The sequence below is a fragment of the Trachemys scripta genome, chromosome 11 (genome assembly GCF_013100865.1).
Source record: "Trachemys scripta elegans isolate TJP31775 chromosome 11, CAS_Tse_1.0, whole genome shotgun sequence".
NCBI classification, from domain to species: domain Eukaryota; kingdom Metazoa; phylum Chordata; order Testudines; family Emydidae; genus Trachemys; species Trachemys scripta.
Window position 1 is genome coordinate 49780650 of NC_048308.1, and position 19802 is coordinate 49800451.

The 19802-nt window shown below is 40.3% G+C and overlaps 1 protein-coding gene across 1 annotated transcript; it reads left to right on the forward strand.

The window, feature by feature from the left end:
• Positions 1-264: 264 nt before the first annotated feature.
• Positions 265-18881, forward strand: NAB1 (NGFI-A binding protein 1; the record flags this gene model as incomplete). Its single annotated transcript, XM_034786347.1, is given in 6 exon segments — positions 265-1098; positions 7333-7466; positions 8880-8931; positions 15468-15578; positions 17211-17370; positions 18732-18881. Coding segments are annotated over 6 exon segments (1426 nt in total), but the record flags the coding sequence as incomplete, so codon positions are not given.
• Positions 18882-19802: the final 921 nt, after the last annotated feature.

Genomic DNA, 19802 nt, shown 5'->3' on the forward strand with positions numbered 1-19802 from the left:
TGTAGCCATGGGTGAGATGATATCTTATTGGACCAACTTCTGTTGGTGAGAGAGGCAAGCTTTCGAGCTTACACAGAGCTCTTCTTTGCCCAGACCAGGAGAAGAGCTCTGTGTAAGCTTGAAAGCTTCTCACCAACAGAAGTTGGTCCAATAAAAGATATTACCTCACCTATCTGGTCTCTCTAACATCCTTAGGTTTAGGAATATGAGTAAGATTTTGTAGTGTAAAGACTATTCTGTAATTAACATTCTTACTCTTTGCAGGTTCTATCATCTGTGATGGCGTCAGCTTTACCCAGAACCCTTGGGGAGTTGCAACTCTATCGAATATTACAAAAAGCAAATCTCTTATTCTACTTTGATGCCTTCATTCAGCAGGGAGGTGATGATGTGCAACAGCTATGTGAAGCAGGCGAAGAGGAGTTCTTGGAGATAATGGCTCTCGTAGGCATGGCTAGCAAGCCTCTTCATGTCCGAAGACTGCAAAAGGCTTTGAGGGACTGGGTCACAAACCCTGGTCTTTTTAATCAGCCTCTCACTTCTTTACCAGTCAGTAGCATTCCAATCTATAAATTACCAGAAGGGTCCCCTGCTTGGCTGGGAATATCCTGCCCTAGTTACGAAAGGAATAGTAATACCAGGGAGCCTCACTTGAAGATTCCAAAATGTGTTGCCACCACATGCGTGCAAAGTGTGGGTGCGGGCAAATCTGATGTGGTAGGAAACTTAGCGCTGCAGAGTGGCAATGAACCAAGACTCTGGCAAGGTCACCACACTACAGAGAGCGAACACAGCCTTTCCCCTGCTGACCTTGGCTCTCCAGCTTCACCAAAGGAAAACACTGAGACTCTAGATGCTGCGGCTGCTCTGTCAGTTGCCGAATGCGTGGAACGTATGGTTCCCTCCCTGCCCAAAAGTGACTTGAATGAGGTAAAGGAGTTACTGAAAACGAACAAGAAGCTGGCAAAGATGATTGGTCACATTTTTGAGATGAATGACGAGGACCCTCGCAAAGAGGAGGAGATTAGGAAATACAGTGCAATATATGGCAGATTTGACTCGAAAAGAAAGGATGGCAAACATCTCACCCTCCATGAGGTAAAAATAACTGAGTCTGGAATGAGCTTTCCTCGTTACCATCCCCCTTTTTAGATGGTAGGATGCTGTTTTCCTATGGACACTTGTTTCACTTCCTATTATATAATGAGAAGAGTGTGTGTGTGTCTGTGCAAGTCAGCACTGCCACTGAGTTATGGGATGAAATAGGAAACCTTTCCTGTGTTTCAGAGTAGCAGCCGTGTTAGTCTGTATCCGTAAAAAGAAAAGGAGTACTTGTGGCACCTTAGAGACTAATAAATTTGTTAGTCTCTAAGGTGCCACAAGTACTCCTGTTCTTTTTCCTGTGTTTGTATGTGTTTGCATTAGTGATTTAAAATGCACATCTTCCGAGATCTATTTCAGAGAGACTTAGAAGACATGAACAAATAGAAATGAACAGATCAACCCTTTAAACAGCAAATCGTTGTTATACAAAGGCTTCTAAAGGCTGGGCCTCTCTCCAGACCAGTCTTGCCTTTCTGTACCTCTTTCCACTTTTAGAGAGTAAACAAGTCTCCTCTGTATATATTTGAAACTGCTTGTTTCAGGTGACCTTGTTACCTGGCTTGATTAATACAGCTCCACTGCCTTCCCTCTGCTCTAGGCCTCACTGTGTAGCTGGTGTGAGGCAGAGGGAATTCTGCAGACAAGGGCCCACAAGACCTAGTTATTCTCTGGATTGGGTTCGAGATTAGTTGTAAAACCTTTGCATTTCCTTGGGCCCAGTACAGGTAATCTGGGGTGATTGCCTAGGCTGTAAAAAGTATGTGCTGTTGTCATCTGCAGGGGTGGAGGATAGCCCCAGTGAAGAGTAGGCTCTGACCTGAGGGCTTGTCCTTGGATGCCTGAAGAATAGCAGAGTTGCTTACATACCTTGCTTTAAACATACACACGCATGTACTCCTTTTTCATTCTAGCCTTCTTTCTGGAAGCTAGTAACTGTATATGTTGTAATGCAATAGGGTTGTCTCTATTGGGAATTGGTGTTTTAGTGCTCAAGTAGGGTACTACAGAAGAATAAACATAAACTAAAGCAGTGCCAGATAAGTGTTGATATAATGAATGCTGCATCACCACTTGACAGTTAAGTGATTGCAACATTTCAGTCTGATTTGAGATTTGTCATGAGGTGTACTTCCCAAAAGGAAGGGTTATGTTCACATTATAGGCGTGCCAAAGAAGCTTACTGGTTTTACACTTGTTTTCATTTCTGTAACTTAAAATGACAATTTAAAAAGAAGTTTTTGTAGGTGTGTCATCCATAATGTAAACTAGACCCTCTTGGTGTTTTGGAAAAAAACACCAAGCTCAGTTAAAATTAATATTTACTTTTAAGAAGCAATTGCACATACCCAGTTGTGATGGGTTGGAATACAGAATCCCCCCCTTGGGAGCTGCCACCTAATGTGCCAAGACTACTTCTACCCCTCCCTTCCCTGCCAGCTCGGAACCCCAGCACCCTGTTTTGCTGAGCCAGACACTCCCATCTGCTCCAACACAGACCCAGGGTCTGAATTACTTGCCCAAAAGCTGCAGGTTTACCTGAAAGCAGCTAACAGAAGTGTTCCTGTCTTTAACACTCAGATGCCCAACTCCCAATGGGATCTAAACCCAAATAAATCCGTTTTACCCTGTATAAACCTTATGCAGAGTAAACTCATAAATTGTTCGCCCTCTATAACACTGATAGAGAGATGCACAGTTGTTTGCTCCCCCAGGTATTAATACATACTCTGAGTTAATTAATAAGTAAAAGGTGATTTTATTAAATACCGAAAGTAGGATTTAAGTGGTTCCAAGTAGTAACAGACAGAACAAAGTTAGTCACCAAGCAAAATAAAATAAAATGCGCAAATCTATGTCTAATCAAACTGAATACAGATAATCTCACCCTCAGAGATGCTTCAGTAAATTTTTTCCTCTGACTGGATACCTTCCAGGCCTGGGCACAATTCTTTCCCCAATACAGCTCTTGTTCCAACTCAGGTGGTAGCTAGGGGATTCTTCATGATGGCTCCTCTTCCCCCTTTATTCTGTTCCGCCCCTTTATATATCTTTTGCATAAGGCGGGAATCCTTTGTCCCTCTCTGGGTTCCCATCCCCTCTTTCTCAATGGACAGACACCAGGTTAAAAATGGATTCCAGTTCAGGTGACATGATCACATGTCACTGCAAAACTTCATTGCCCACTTGCCAGCACACACGTATACAGGAAGACTTATAGGTAAAACACAACCATCTGCAGACAATTGTCCTGGTTAATTGGAGTCATCAAGATTCCACACCCCCATTAATGGCCCACACTTTGCATAATTACAATAGGCCCTCAGAGTTGTATTTCATATTTCTAGTTTCAGATACAAGAGTGGTACATTTATACAAATAGGATGATTACACTCAGTAGATTATAAGCTTTGTAATGATACCTTACAAAAGACCTTTTGCATGAAGCGTATTCTGGTTACATTATATTCACTCATTAACATATTTTTATAAAACCATATAGACTGCAACGTCACACCAGTAATAACTTCTCATAGGGATTTTTATTACATATTGGTGATACATTTTGATGAAACTTGTGGCGATTTGGCCATGTGTCTAACATGCCCATTTAGCAGTGCAATTCCTACTTGTGCACTACATTGAAAATGCATAGCTCAGTGTTATGAGGTCATCCAACATACAGATGCAAATCCTGTCCTGTTACTTTATGACTGCAGGCCAAGTGCAGTCTCAGTGCACCGGTGTTGGAGACAGAATTTGAAGAGTCCCTGCCAGGCATGTGCAATCCCTGCAGGCTCTGGGAGATCTGTGTACATTGCTGCACAGTCAGGATTTGGGGCCGGGTGGATCCTCAATGACCCTTCATTTTCTTCCCTCTCATAGAATAGAGGCACACAAGGCTTGCAGACTCTACTCTAGCCTTCTGTCTGGAGTAGCAGCTGCAGAGAGGCATTGAAGCCTGGGAAGGGGATTCTTCCTGTGGAGAATTCCCCATCATCCAGCTGAGTTTCTTGGGTTGAATATTGAGGAGAGGATTTGTCCCATACTGAACATTAAGTTGTCTTGTGAGTGCATGGCTCTGAAGGAGCTGCTACAACAAATGATGTGGTTGCATGTTGACACTACAAGCTAAACAGAATGCTGAAGAATTGCAGAGAGGCAGGATTCACTCCTTTCTGTTAATATATAATAATAGGGAGACCAGGTGGGTGAGGTGATATCTTTTATTGGACTAACATCTGTTGGTTAGAGAGAGAAGCTTTCAAGCTTACACAGAGCTCCTCTTCAGACCTCTCATTCTTTACCATGTCAGGTGCACTTTCAAAAGTGCTGTGCAGTCAGTAGAAGCCAGAGAGAGGTGTGGACTTATTGGGGTTTTTTTAATCATGACTATCTACAAAGGAAAAAAGAAAAAAACTAAAACCAACATTGACTTAATGTTAAGGTCTGACATAAAACCCTCAGAACAAGGAAGTTCTGAGTTAATATATTAAAACACTGTCTTTAACCTATCCCATTGTCTCAGTATTGCACAGGTTTCCAAATATGGGGCTATGAGACTGAGGCACAATGGATTGGATTAAAGGAAGCTTGTTTTGGCCATACTCTTGAATTTGGTGGCTCTTAGGTGTTTGATTCAGCTCCGTTTTACAAATGTAACTTTGTGTATTTAATATTTTGGTGTTCGTATGACTACGTGTAAAACACAAGAAAATTATGGGGTGAAGAAAACACGGGAATATCAAAAATGAGTATTATATGTTGTCTGACTTCACTTAAATTATTTACTTTTTTTGACTTATAGGAGCTGGGGGAGAGACTTTATATTTAATTTTCTCTGTCTGTGTGGCAGGGGAATCTTCTAACTCTGTTGATGGAAATGTATACTTAATTGGAATGGTTGCTAGAAATCCCTGCTTTTTACAATTAGAATTCCCAGGAAGGGATTCTCATTTTGTGGCACACAGCACTGAATTTTTCTACCTGCTAGCTGCAGTCTGCTGCCTATTGAAAAGGGAGGAAGCCATGACCTGTACTTCTGGCTCAATAAGGCTGGGTTTGCAGTGATCATGGAGAAACTGACTAAGAGAAGAAAGGAAAACAAACCTCCCCCCCCCCCAAAAAAAAACAAAAACAAAACCCCATCAAATAGTTGGCTATCCTTCAGTATTATGATAAAGCACTTGCCAGGAGTAAACAAAAGTGTTCGTTATCTTTTTTATTATTGCAACCTTCTAAGACTATATCCAGTTATGAAGTAATGTGAATTGTTATGCAAGTGTACAGTATGAATAACATACTGATGCTGAAGTAGTAAGCATTGTGTGTGAAGAATGATCCTCAAAGGATATCTAAAACATAGTAAATGAAAAGCAATATACAGAGATTAACACTTGAATATCAGTTTTTATATGAGTGTTGTATTCATAAATCTCTTGCCTTTCCATTTATTTGTTTTGCAGTAATCTTTCTGTAAAAGAATATATAAGATGGGTTTCTTTTTGATTTTTTTTTTTTTTTTTTAAATCACCCCTTGAGTTTTCTGGTCTGCTAGGCAACTGTCTTATTCATGATTTTAATACAGTCTGCTGTGTTGACAATATATAGTAACTGCAGGATAAAATGGGTCTGATCCTGTCACTCTAGTGCATCTGACTTCAGTAAGCGGTTTGGTCTTTCAGTGACTGTAGGATCAAACAATACATGTAGTTTATCTATTAAGTATATGTAGTGCAGTAACTACTAGGCCAGAATGCCTCTCCTGGGTCTTCAGGTCCATATTTTAAATAGTGTAGTTTAGTGTAAATTCACACCGAGTACATGAAATATGCTTAAGAAATATAATTATGAACAGTAGTTACTTCTGCGGTCATATAATCATAGAATATCAGGGTTGGAAGGGACCTCAGGAGGTCATCTAGTCCAACCCCCTGCTCAAAGCAAGACCAATCCCCAGACAGATTTTTGCCCCAGATCCCTAAATGGCCCCCTCAAGGATTGAACTCAAAACCCTGGGTTTAGCAGGCCAATGGGTTACCTAGGGAGGTGGTGGAATCTCCTTCCTTAGAGGTTTTTAAGGTCAGGCTTGACAAAGCCCTGGCTGGAATGATTTAGTTGAGGACTGGTCCGCTTCTTAATATTCTTTAAATCCACAAAACAGGCCACGTCACAAACTCTAATTGAATTGAAGATAATTTTTAAGGTATATTTCCAAAGAACTTCCAACTGAAGCCAATAAACTTGTCTGATAAATAAAAAGTTTGTGTGACCAGTTTCATCCTTTAAGGCAATTTTTTTTTTCAAAAAGCCTGCTTACGAAGGGTTCTTCATGAGAGATGTGGGGATGGCTTCCTAGATACCAAGGTATAAAGCACGGGAGGGGAGGAGCGGGTGACAAGTTGTTCATAGTTTTTGCCAATGCTTCAGTGTAACTGCAAGCCTACTGTCCTGCTCCCAGGGTCATACAGAGAATATTGGATGCAGCCCACATAACACATTGTGGGCCTCATATGTGGCCCAAAATGGTAAATAGGTTGAGAACCACTGCCCTACATGATTTCATAGCAGTAGTGAAACTGACTTGAGCCTTGTTAATTTCGTTTTGCTGCTTTGTAAAGCTATGGGCAGCCTCAGACACACTGGGATGGTGTCCCAGCAGGCTCAGGAAGACATCACTGCATTGGTTTAGATTTGATTTGCATTCAGATATAATTTTCACAAGTATAAGGGTGAGAAACATACTTTTTTTATAAGACCGTTTACATTCTGCAGAAACTGATGGCTTACACGTCATTCATCAGGGAAATCTTCCTACGCACCACTGTCAAGTGGATTTTTCAAGCCTTGTGCATGTTCTTCTGCACTGGCATTTATAAAAAATAATCTTTGGGAGCCAAATCTTTGAACATTAGGAGGTGCTGTTTCATACTGGGGTTTAGTTAACATTGGAGTGAGGAAAAGGTAGCTTACATCAGAGAGAGTTATAATAAACACTTTAAAGAACATTAAATGTATCTACCATATTTATGTCTCTTTATAACTGAGGCAAGTATCTGGGAAAGGATGAGTATTCACAATTTGAGGAAATCCTCCAGATTCATTATAAAATTGTAAGTAATGTGACTCTGTTGAAATCTGTCATCATGTCACACAATTGGATACTTTTACAAGGGTCAATAGGTGATGTTTTGAGGAAGTCAAGAATATTTTTGTGTGTTTAACTTCCAGCTAACAGTTAATGAAGCAGCCGCTCAGCTGTGTGTTAAAGATAATGCATTGTTAACCAGGAGAGATGAACTCTTTGCGCTGGCTCGGCAGATCTCTCGAGAAGTTACATACAAGTACACTTACAGGACCACCAAGTAAGCTTTAATAAACTCAGGGGAACTTTATTTTCTATGAAGTAATCCATTTAATAGAATTTCTTGTGAAGCATTAGAAATTTCTTTTCATTCTTCCTCCTCTGCTGCTAGCAAAATGTTTACATTAGGCGGGAGGGAGCATATACATATGGAAAATAGAAATCATCAGTAATCCCGTGTAAACCATGGAACCTTTCATATTGTTACAATCACTTTTATTGGCATGGAGCTATTTTAATCCTTTCACCAGCCTTTTGGTTCTCCAGATTCAGTAACTGTGTATACAGTACCCTTCAATATACCATCTCTAAGAAGCAAGCATTTTAAATTTTGAGTCATTTGTTATTTCAAGGTTAATATAAATCGTCAGGGCTTAAACAGCCTACCCAGAGCATGTATGAAAGACAAAGGTAGTCAAGGGTAGTTTATAAACACTTGTTTTAAAAATTAATAATTTGGGACCAAATTTAAATGGACAATGTCCCTTTTTAAAATAGTTATCAAATCAAGCAGTGGAAAACAGGATACGTGTTTATATCAGGTTATTGTCTGTATTACAGAATAAATGCATTTTACAAAACATGTCCATAGATATGACTAATATTTTTCAGTATGTTCTATATATTACTATCAAAAGTTGATATATCTTGGATATTACACACAGTGTTGAAAATATATTTTTCATATGTTTTCAGGAATTTTTTAAGAATATTGTTTAATACGCATGCCCGACTGTGCTAGCGTCTTCTCCCATCCTGGGTAACAGACGCCAAAGGGCGTTTTGTCTTAAAGATCATGCTGGAACTTTCTGCTTTAAGGTGAAATTCATCTCTGTTCAAAACACCAGCACATAAGCCTACGTACTGCTTTATTGAGGACTTAAGTGATGCATGCACCTTCTGCTACTCCTCTGCACAGGGCTGAATTTCACCCTAATTTGGGTTAATTTATTGGGGGGGCTTTTTTTTGTCCCACTGCATGATCTTTTCTGGTTTTGCCCCAATTCTATTCCCCTTGTTTTCCTCCAATAATGCCCTTTCTACCTAACAGCTGATCAGCACAAACAGTAGACCTTTCAGCTCTGTCACCTCATCGTGTTGACCAGACTTTCTTGCCCTTAGTTGAGTTTCAACTGCTTTCCTGTCTAAGTGCCCAATCCTGCAAATCCTTGCTTGCCGAGTACTCCCAATGACTTCCACTGTATCAGTTGGGTGGTTAAGAGTTGCAGGATGGGGCCCTAAATTAATGTTTTCCCCCACTCATTGGGTCATATTCACCCTTGATTTTAATGGTGTTGAATCTAGTGAGTTATAGCAGAGATAAATTTGTCTCTCTTTTTATATGTAAAGACAGGATATTTATATTGTTTATCAATATTGTGTGTGTGTGTGTGTGTTTTTTTTTTCCTTCTAGATCTAAATGTGGAGATAGAGATGAACTGTCACCGAAGAGAATTAAGCTAGAGGTATGATATTGTGACTCCTACATGCCAAGTTTTACATTAAAAAAATTGATTTGCCCCGAAGTTAGAGAACCTGTTAAAAGAAATAGTTTAGAGAGCACTTGATATGCTGATGGCTTATGATTTGTTGATGGCTTACAATTTTGTATAGCAGTATCCATTTTGTTTGTGATAACATTCTTCCTTTTTGGACCAGGGATCTGTGTGTGGAGAGGGGGAAAATACTAGGTGGAGTAGGGGAAGAGGGACCGGAGATAGCACTGTTGGGGCAGAGCTGACATAGATGTATGGCCACCGCTGTGCAGAGGGCTTGCTTCAGATCCCAAGGGATATTCAGGCTTTTTCTGCAGTCTCTGTGATTTGGGCCATGAGATTGGGAGACAAATCCTGCCCACCCCTGAGAGACCAATGTGGGGGAAGCTATCAGAGATTCCTCATGGAGATTTCCTTCCCTTGAACTCAGTTGTCTTGTGTGTTTTTTATGTTGTTTTTCTGTGGCTCAGGGAAATTCTTATAAGGCTCTGACATAGTTCTGTAAACTTAGAGAAAATAATTTTTACTTTTAATTAGGCACCTCTGTCATAGTATTAATATTAATTTAGGAAAAATAAATACCAAATAGATTACTCAGATACTTGTTGTTTGTATCCTATTTTTAATTTTTTAAAAAATTAAATATATAGAAAGTGCATTGGACTGGTTTTCTTTAGATTATAAAAACATAGGCCAGAATTCTGCCCTGTGATCCCCATGGAACATCTAGTCCAAGTATTCTGCTTTCCATGTGTGAGTGGGACTCTTCCCATTGGAAAATGTACTGCAAGCTCTAGGCAATATCCTCCCATCAGTTTTTTTCTTGTAGGGCCCAATTGCACTGAAGTCAGTGGGAGTCTTTCCATTGACTTCAGTGGGCTTTGGATCAAATCCAAAATGCAGAACTCTCTATTGATTTCATTGAGAGTTTTGCATAGGAATTGATGGCAGGATATGGGTCATATGTGCCTATAACTAAATCACCAAAACTGTCAATAAGTGAGAAATCAATTGCAAATGAAAATGTATCTATCAGCGCGTGTGCACACACACACACACACACACACACACACACACAGTGTGTGTGTACTTATATCTGTCTGCATGCATCTCTCTCTCACACACACACACACACACACACACACACACACACACACACACACACACAAATTCACATCTACACACAACTTTAATTAAACATAAGTTCTATTGGAAATTCTTTGTTAAGAGGAAATATTCTCAAGGTCAGACTGACAGCATATGCAGTACCTTAAGGATTACTTAAAGTCTTAAGTATCTTAATTTACTTTCCAGCACAGAAACTTAAGTCCATTTTAAATAGCTCATTACATAGATATGGATAAGTATCCAATATGACTGGCTCATCTTCTTTTATGTTATTTTTTTTTAACCGATTAGCCTTTTCACTGCTGCTTGGGTATCATCTGATGCAGCTACAATTCTCCTTATATCATCTACTAAAATAAATGGTATAGTACGTTACGATGTGCTAAGTATGGGTCTGCATTATAATAGCATGTAACATGGAGGTATGTGGTATGTTCTTCATCATGTAATTGTAATGTAAGGGTTTGCAATACACTGAAATAGCACTTTTTTCATATTTAATTCCTTCATTGAGGAATGATATGTCATATGTAAAATCTACTATTTCAAAGTAGTGCAAGGATTTACATTTGTTATCTAAGCAACGGCCAGTCTCATGTGGCAAATACTCAAACAAGTGCATTTTTTCTCCTTGAAAATGAGAAGTTAGTTTGAAAGCCAGATATAAATAAAAGCATTTTTAAAATTTAGTCATATTGCAGCCTGGTCATTTTGTTGTGCAACACATGGATTACAGCCCTGGACAGCATTTAAAATATATACAGTAATTTGAATTCTGTAAATGTGTGCTCTGAAGGTTTACTCACAGCTCCCATGCCAGTAATTCTGTGTTTGTGTTGGGATTCACTTTGACCTGTCTTGGCTTTTTAGTATTATAAACCCAGAATTTAGAGCTAGGAAAAGCCCTATTGAGTCATCTACACCATCACTATCCATGGCCAATATACAGTACTGTGGTTCCCTATAGTATATTCTCCAATGTCTTTTGCCCAATCTAGTTGTAAATTACTCAAGCAGTGGTGCTTCCACTGCTTCTCTTGCTAGATTATTCCACAGTCTGAGATCTCACCATTAGGAATTTTTTTCCTTTGCTCAGTAGCAGTTAACAAAGGTTAAGCAACTGAAATGATAAGCCATGAGAGAGTGATTTTTTGGGGGGAAGTGGGGGGGAGGATTTTTTTTTTTTTATGGGGAAAAAAGGAAACATGGAAAAACATAGTAGATTTAAGCTGAAACTTTAGGCTGTTCTTTGGAAGGCTGTTGTTTGGGAGAGGAGACTTAAATACCACTAGGAGAAAGTATTCTCGTATTTACAGAGTAGTGAACCTTCAGGCTTTTTGTTCACTGTTTCATTGCAATAGTTCAGAAGAAATATGTTCACTCTTTTTCTACTTATTTTAAAAGGCTAGTAGGTCAATCATCTGATTTCCCCCCCCCCCCCCTTGAAGAACTGAATGTCCTCAGTCTACAAAATGATATTTTTCTGAATTTTCCTGTTACTGCTGTGCGCTGCAAAACATTGTTTCATTAAAGAGGACATCGTCCCGACTAATACAGAATGACTGACGAAGTGGTGAGGCCCAATTTTACCACCACGTTTTTCTGTATGTTTGGGAGTTCTGGATTATTGTAGATAGCATTTATGTGGCAGGACAGTTATTTCACTTGTGTTAATGAGTTGTGGCTCTAATTTACATTCCAGGTTATATTAATTTTTCAAAAATATATAGTTAGATTGTTTCACTACACATTTCCTTTGCAGGGTTATTTTATTGGGAAAACATCTCTCTCTATTGACCTTTTATTTTTTGTTAGCAGTATTTTTCTAACAAAAGGTAGAAGTATGACAAAACATGGTAGCAAATACTGTAGAATTCTCTCTCCATACTGGATGGAAATAGTGTCCATCCGTGCTTTTGAAAGTTGTACTGCTGCATCTTCGATCTCTGAATACAGAGAGTGAGGAAGTGTGGTGGGTTAGTATTCTGGCTTTTCACTTGTGGAGACATCAGGCCTGATCTTGGCTTTTCTTTTTAAAAGGTAATTTCACTTCTTGCGTGAGGCAGGATTGGAACATTGGAGCGTGATTTGCCATTGCCTTGCCAATTAGGTAGTCGTACCTCTGCAAAGTGCAGTGTGAAAGGCCAATATGCTGACTTAGAAGTGTTTCATACCTCACGTTGCATGGGTGTAAATGACTGCTTTCGGAAACAGGCAAAGTGACCTTTTTAAAAAAGAAAAAAAAAAAAAAATCTGGGATTTTGCAGGTTAGGCTTGATGTAGGTGTACCAGCAGGGCTGTGTGGGCAAAGTTACACATTGCCTGCCTCCAGCCACTCTTGCAAATCCTTCCTCTTCATAAGCACTAAATTCACACAAGCATTACAAAGAAACAAAATACCACGAATTACATCAGATTACCTGTAAAAGCCTTTCTCTTCCCCCGTGTGCCCTTCCCTTTTTGTTGGTAGAGTGGGCAGCGAGGCTGTGGGAGTTGAGTGTAGAGAAAAGAGAGAGATTCTAGGAAAACAACAGGCTAAAGGAATAGAGGGAGTGAGAGAAGGAATGCAGTAACATGGATGGGAGTTGAGCGTGAATAAAAAGAAAGTGCTGTGGCTCTTAAATTTCTTCTGGAAAAAGAGCAGTAGGGAAGAGTAAAGATGCAAACAGCATTCTCTTCTCCCACTAAGCAGCCATCTCATTCTGTGAAGGCTATGGCGGAGGGGGGACACCACTTATTTTGTCATCTCTGAGTCACTGGTAATGCTGCGCAAAGCAATGAGCTGCTGTGGCAGCAACTCAGAAAACAAAACAGGTCACAGGTATATCGCGCAAATGGCCTAGAGAGAGTGGCTACTCGTTCTCATTTCTGCCTTTTTAAATTGTGTGAGAAGAGGTTCGCTTTCCACATATAGTATTGACAGCCAGGAGGGGAAAGAAGAGGAGAATTATAAAGTTATTGCTCTTCCATGTGCTGGTAATAACAAAGGAATCTTCAAGTGAGTGGCAATGTTAAAACAGAGGTGGGGGAGTGGGAGAGCCTGAGACAGCCAAGTTCAAAAAGCTCAGTGGGAGTAGAAGACCCAGAGGGGAATGCGAGACTAAAGAGGAGGCTCAAAGGAAACATCTGCAGTCAGTGCTGGCTCTGGAGAGAGAAGAGGGAAGACAGATGCCCACCTACACCATTGCCAGGCAGGTTGAAAAGAGAACCAAGATCAGAGGTGTGGGGTTTCTCTTTCTCGCCCGATCAAAAGAACAGAAGCACTAAAATCTGCTGTTCATGTAAGAAAAGTGTCATTGGCGGGAAAGAAAGTACACATGTGAGACTGAGAACATCTGCTATAAGAAACCACTTTAAAAACAATCGAGCAGCATGGAAGAAACACATGCGCTGTGTGGAGCAGACCCCTAGTACACAGTAGGGAGGAGGAATGGGGAGAGGCATGCTTAGCTAGGAGTAGGCCATGGACGGATGTCATACTGAATTGTCTAACCTGCTACCTCTTTCTTAATCATCCATTCCTATATCATAAGTCTTTGTGAACAAAAGAACAGTGTGGTAGGGGCACATCTCAGGAAAGGTGATCTAGAATCCAATTGCCTATTGAAGAAATGTATGTGAGGATAACACAAAGCAGCAGAAACCATATATACTCAGTGGGCCTGCTTTCGAAAAACAGACTTCAATTTTACACTGGCGTACAATTGCTGGTGTAAATTTATGCAAGCACATTTTATACCACTAAATTACATCATTGGTGCTGTTGTACGTCCACATTCAAAATTTCAGCTACATGTACATATGGATGGAAGGCATGCAAAGGCAGAGTGGAGGCCTCTTCTTAAAAATAAAACAAAACTCCCACCCCACAATAAACTAAGGTCTAAGTGTAGAAGTAGCTAGTGTTTTGTAGTGCACTTCCAGCATCTTTCTGTTTCCAGGTGAGGTTTTATGGATAATTTACACTGTTCTAAAGTGGTAAATACTCATTGGATTGTATTTTTCCGTTGGGGAAACTTGGGTGGGGTGTGGTGGGCTAGAGCTGCGTAAAACACTCTGGGCCTGATTCTCCTCTCAAAGAGCGAGAGTAACCTCATTGAAGTGAGTGGAGTTGCACTGTGAGGGGGAAGCAGACCTCCTGACAGCATTCACAGTGACACAGATGTGTCTGGTCACTGTTGCGTAGGCCACTGACTGCACAGGCCTCCCTGTTCACTAGGTATTTCTGTCTTTTTTTTTTCCCTTTCCTTTGTTAGTCAGAGGAGGTGTATCATTCTACAGTTTTTTTTCTTCTTCTGGGGATGCTACCTTTCCCTTTCTTAGATTATAAACTCTTTGGGCAGACACTGTTTTCCTGTGTGTGAGTACCTAGCATGCTATAGGTACTGCCTGTAATCCTCCTAAAAATGTTACTTTGGCACAAGGGGCCTATGATCTCTTAGTTATGAATTTCATTGTTTTTAGATCCTACTTCTTTCTCCAGCCTGCTCCCTTGATTTAGCTCTCTTCCCTGCTGCATTTTCTTGTGAATAATGATGCATCGCCATTGCTTTACATGAGTTTTGTTTGTACAGCACTAACCTGCATGAATATTTAATCTTGAATCTTGCTACATACAGAAAATGACTGTAATGGAACTTGCAATTTTCCCATGCACAAGAGACGAAGGAGATTTGCAAGTCATAAAAGTTAGAGATGGATAAATAATTTTAGGGGCTTCGCATCCAGGCACCTGGCAGAGCAGAACTGTTCCTTGCAGCATACAAAGTGCATGCTACTTCACTTTTCAGTGGGCAGCTTGTTATGCAGAGAATTTATAAAGATAAGCCACTACCATTTTACAGGGAGACCAGTATAGTTTGTATGTGTCTTTGCAGCATGTTGAATTTTGTGGTGGTTTGCCCAATTTTCTAAGCTACTAAATTCTGCTACTGTGTTTTCTGTAAGATAGGCAAGTACATGCATGGCTGTGTATCTAAGATCAGTCTCAAGGTCTTACTCTGCATGTACAGCAAGCCTCATGGATGTTACAGATGCAAATAGTCAAAGTTAGAGCAATAGTCTGCATTTATAACATTGATTTCTTTAAAAAAATCCAAAAAAACCCAAGCTGCTAAATCCAAAAGAAGACCACAAAATACTGGGCCTAATTCTGCTCTGTTACATTGGCTTAGCTCCAGAGTAACTCCATTGAAGTCAGTGGCGTTACTCTGGATTTATACTTGGATGTGTTAGGCGTGGCACAAGCCTCAGAGTCTAAATCCCAGTTCAAGTTTTTCACCAGAGTTAAAGAATATTCTCTTATAACTCTTATGATACATTGCTTTTTCTTTAAAAGCAAAACAAAATCATATGCCCTGTTTGTTTTTGCTCAACAGGATGGTTTTCCTGATTTCCAGGACACAGTCCAGACACTTTATCAACAAGAGAAAGTACCACTTGCCTTGGCCAAAGGCAAAAGTGAAGATTTGGCAGCTCTTAATTCCCAGGTAGACAAACCACATGAAATTATCAGCTTTCTACTGAGATGCTGTCTAGAATAATAACAGTTGCTTTCTAGGTTGATTTTGTATAATATTTTGATGACTAAAATCATTACCTCCAGTTTTCAAAGATCACCTGGGCTAGCTGAGATATTATCACTGCTAATATGGGTTTAACTCTTGGAGCTGTTATGACACTCTATAGTTTTATCTTCATTCATTGCAAGGAAGTAAGGATCTCACCTTCTAGGCTTGAGACAAGAGAAGGAATGCACCATCTACTGTTGGGAACAAATGCGATAGTACAGTACATGCCGCACAGAAGTGAAACCCTTTTAAAAATAAAAGTAATATTTCAGTTTGTAAAATATTAACAGAATCCTCAGGTAGACCGTCGATTAAAATACACTTGAAAGCAAACTGTTAGGTAAAGGGAGAAACAATTTTCTGTCTGCCAAGACCTAAGGTCAGGGTTCTGTGTTTCTCCTCTAGAACATGATGATATCTAAAGTGGTGTGAGTAAATATAGAACAGGTTCCTTCCCTGCTCTAATTGTCATCAGTTTACTGGAGAACCTAGGATGTGGTCTTCTCCTTTACTTTGTCAGCTAATTTGTAGTGTTATCTTTTGAGCACACAGATGTCAGTGGGAGTTGAGGTCGCTTCACATCTCCCAAGAGAGGCTCAGCTCCTTGCAAGAATCCGCTTTCTTTTTTAATAGAGACAATTCGTAATGGAGACACTTATAAAATATCTACAAAGAGAAATCAATGAACTTTACAGTTTGCTAGCATCTGTGGATGCTAATTCTGCATATTTTTGCTTCCCTTTCTATTTGTATGCTTCTGTGTGGCTCTTTGAAACAGACATTTTTTTAACTGGTGATTTTTTTATTTTATTTTTATTTTTATTTTTATTTTTTTATTTCCATAAGATGTTTAGTCACAGTCTTGAGAACATGATCATATTGAAAGTTAAAATTTTCTTGGCACTAAAGTTGATGACAAACATTTATACACCATTCCCTCCCACGTTGCTCTACATTGTTTAATTTCACTCTCTAGAGGTGTATAGGTCTTCTTCATCTTCTAGACAGACATTTCACACCTTTATCCCCCACAAACATACTGTCATCCTACACTTTCACAATGGCAGATTTTTAAACTTGTGTACTGCAATTTCCTAAAATAAAGACTCCAAGATGTCTGGTAAAATCTTGGCATAAGTTTTTAGCAGATGTTGCCATTGCTGTTGGAATATTTTGTAGAGCCATTTATTCCAATAGGGCTAAATTTGATAATTAAGAGACAGATCTTGCATTTGGGAATTTCTCTAAGTGTAGACTGCAGTCCTAGAGTGCAGAAAGTTTGTTCTCCTCAGGTAAGAACTAAGAAATATCATGTAGACCGGCTAAAAGAGAACACATGTTTTTATGCACTTTGAATGACACTGTGTTCCATTGCTTTAGTGGGTGCAAAAATATTTTGTTTGCTTGATAGTTTTGAGGTAGCTGTAAAGCACACATGTACATATGAGCCAACAAAGAACTATATCTAGACTGCTTGCTTTATTACCGGCTGGTATTATTTTTTTCCTGTACAACAACATCCATATATATATATTCTTGCTTTATTTGCAGTCTGAAAAGGTGATGGCAAAACAGATGGAGTTTCTTTGTAACCAAGCAGGGTTAGAGAGACTACAACACTCAGAGAGACGCCTTTCCACAGGGTACTACAGACAAAGCTCAGAAGAGCACAGCCCCAATGGCATGACGTTAGATAATGCGGATGGACAAGGTATAGTAGCTTCCAGGCATGATATTGCAGCCACCCAATTTGTCTGGTGTTATGCAATCATTATTAGTACTGATGTTATTCATATAGCATCAGCAGTGTGGAGGAGGCTAAGCAGACAAGTAAAGACAAGATCCCTGCCTGGAAGAGCTTACAGTCAAAATCAGTGATTCTCAACTACGGGTACATGTACCCCTGGGGGTACGCAGAGGACTTGGAGGGGGTAGTCAACTCATCTAGATCAGTGTTTCTCAACCTGGGGGTTGTGACTCCCAGGAAGGTCATGGGATGGGTTTAGAGGGATCACAAGTGCAGGGCTGGTCTTAAGGGGTGGCAAGCAGGGCAGTTGCCTGAGGCCCCATGCTACAGGGGGCCCTGCAAAGCTAAGTTACATGCTTGGGCTTGGGCTTGAGCCCTGCCACCCGGGACTCTGGCTTCAGACAAGGCTCACAAGTGAAAAACAGGCTCAAGTATCACACAAAAATGTAGGTACAATATTTATATTGCAATCAGTTTATTTTATAATTATATGGTAAAAATGAGAGAGTAAGCAGTTTTTCAGTAATAGTGTGCTGCAACACTTTGTATTTTTGTCTCATTTTGTAAGCAAATAGTTTTTAAGTGAAGCAAAACTTGGGGGTACACAAGACAGATCAGACTCCTGAAAGGGGTACAGTAGTCTGGAAAGTTTGAAAACCACTGGTCTAAATGATACAACCAGATATAGAGCCAGATTCTGCTCAGTAACTCTAGGGAAACCCCATTGACTTCAGTGGAGATGTTCTATATGTAGACTTTTGTAACTGGGACCTCTACAGCATGTGGGTGAGGGTCACTCACTATCTGGGTATGTCTCAATTGTTTCCCTGCCACTACAGGAGTCTTGGGCACTTTGGTCTCTTCTATTCTCTGCTGTGGCACATGATAGTCTAGTCACTTGTGGGCTGTGATACTTTGGTCTAACTTTGATTGTTAGCTTTAATGTGTTGGTGGCCTGTAGTATGCAGGAGGTCAGATTAGATGACTTGATGGTACCTTCTGGCCTTAAATTCTATGACTAACGCAGCGCAACGTGGAAGGGAAAGTTGGATCTTGAAGTGTTTTTGAGCAAAATGAGGGATTGATGCTCAGCCATACCAAATCTGTAGCAGCACTAGCAGCCTGGAGAGGAAGAGAGGTCATCTGCAAATCAGCATTTTACGTACTATAAATCTCTCCGGCATGATTGAAATCTAGAATGTTTTTTCACTGATCAAATGGTGGTGTCCTTTTTTTTTTTTTTTTTTTTTAAGCCTTAATTTTGATTTCTAGCATTGCTTTGATTCATACTTAATATTGAATATTTCAGTATTGACCTCTTTCAGGTGAGAGGCCCCTGAATCTCCGAATGTCAAATCTGCAAAATAGACAGTTGCAACACATTTCGCTAGATGGAGAGCAGCACGTAGGAAAACCTCTGTGCAGTGACCTGATCCGACTTTACTCCAGTGGTGAGGCAAAGTCTCAGCCCTCAGGTAAGAGTTATCCATTGCAAAGCACCACAAATTGCCCCGTAACATCCATTCACAGGTGGCTTTCAGAAAGTTTGTGGGGAGCCACACACCTACTTATCCCTTTCAAAGAAGAATTTTGTTCCTAAACACCATCTGCAGATTGATACCTTGAAACCAAGCTGCAACTGAAACCTCTGAATGACTTGTTAATCTAGAAACATACCGAACATTTGATGAGAGATTTAAGTATTGCCATGTTTTCAGTTATGCTTTGGGCAGGAGATGCAATAACTATTCACACATAAGACAGGAGTCTTGGGACCCATCTACACAGACAAAACAGCCAAGCAGAACAACTGCTGTTAAACTCTCTTGTGGCGGAACATGGTTGTAACATGATCTGGCTCAGTCTGTGTGAGTGGGACCAAATGATATTCCAAACAGACTTTCTGAGGCCGTGGCTACACTTGCAAGTTACAGCGCTGTAAAGCCTCCCCCAGTGCTGTAACTCACTCCCCGTCCACACTGGCAGGGCACTTGCAGCGCTATATCTCCCTGGATACACCGCTGCAGGTACTCCACATCTCCGAGAGGAATAACAGCTGCAGCGGAGTGGCTACGACTCACAGGTGTGAGTGTAAACGCTTGCAGCGCTGTACTAATCACCTTGTCAAGTGGCCAATCCTCTCCATTGTTGTGACCGGCTGCAGGAATGCGGAAGTGCTGGTTTCAAAGCTCGTACCACAGAGAAAAGCAAACAATTTGCAGCTTGCTTTGAGTGAGTAAATGAATGAGCAGGGGGCCAGGAGTTCGGAACTTGCAAAATAGTTGACATGCTCCAAAAAGCACTCTCTCCCCCCACGCTCCCTGTCACAATCCACCTCACGCCCCCATTTTGAAAAGCACGTTGCAACCACATGAATGCTGGGATAGCTGCCCATA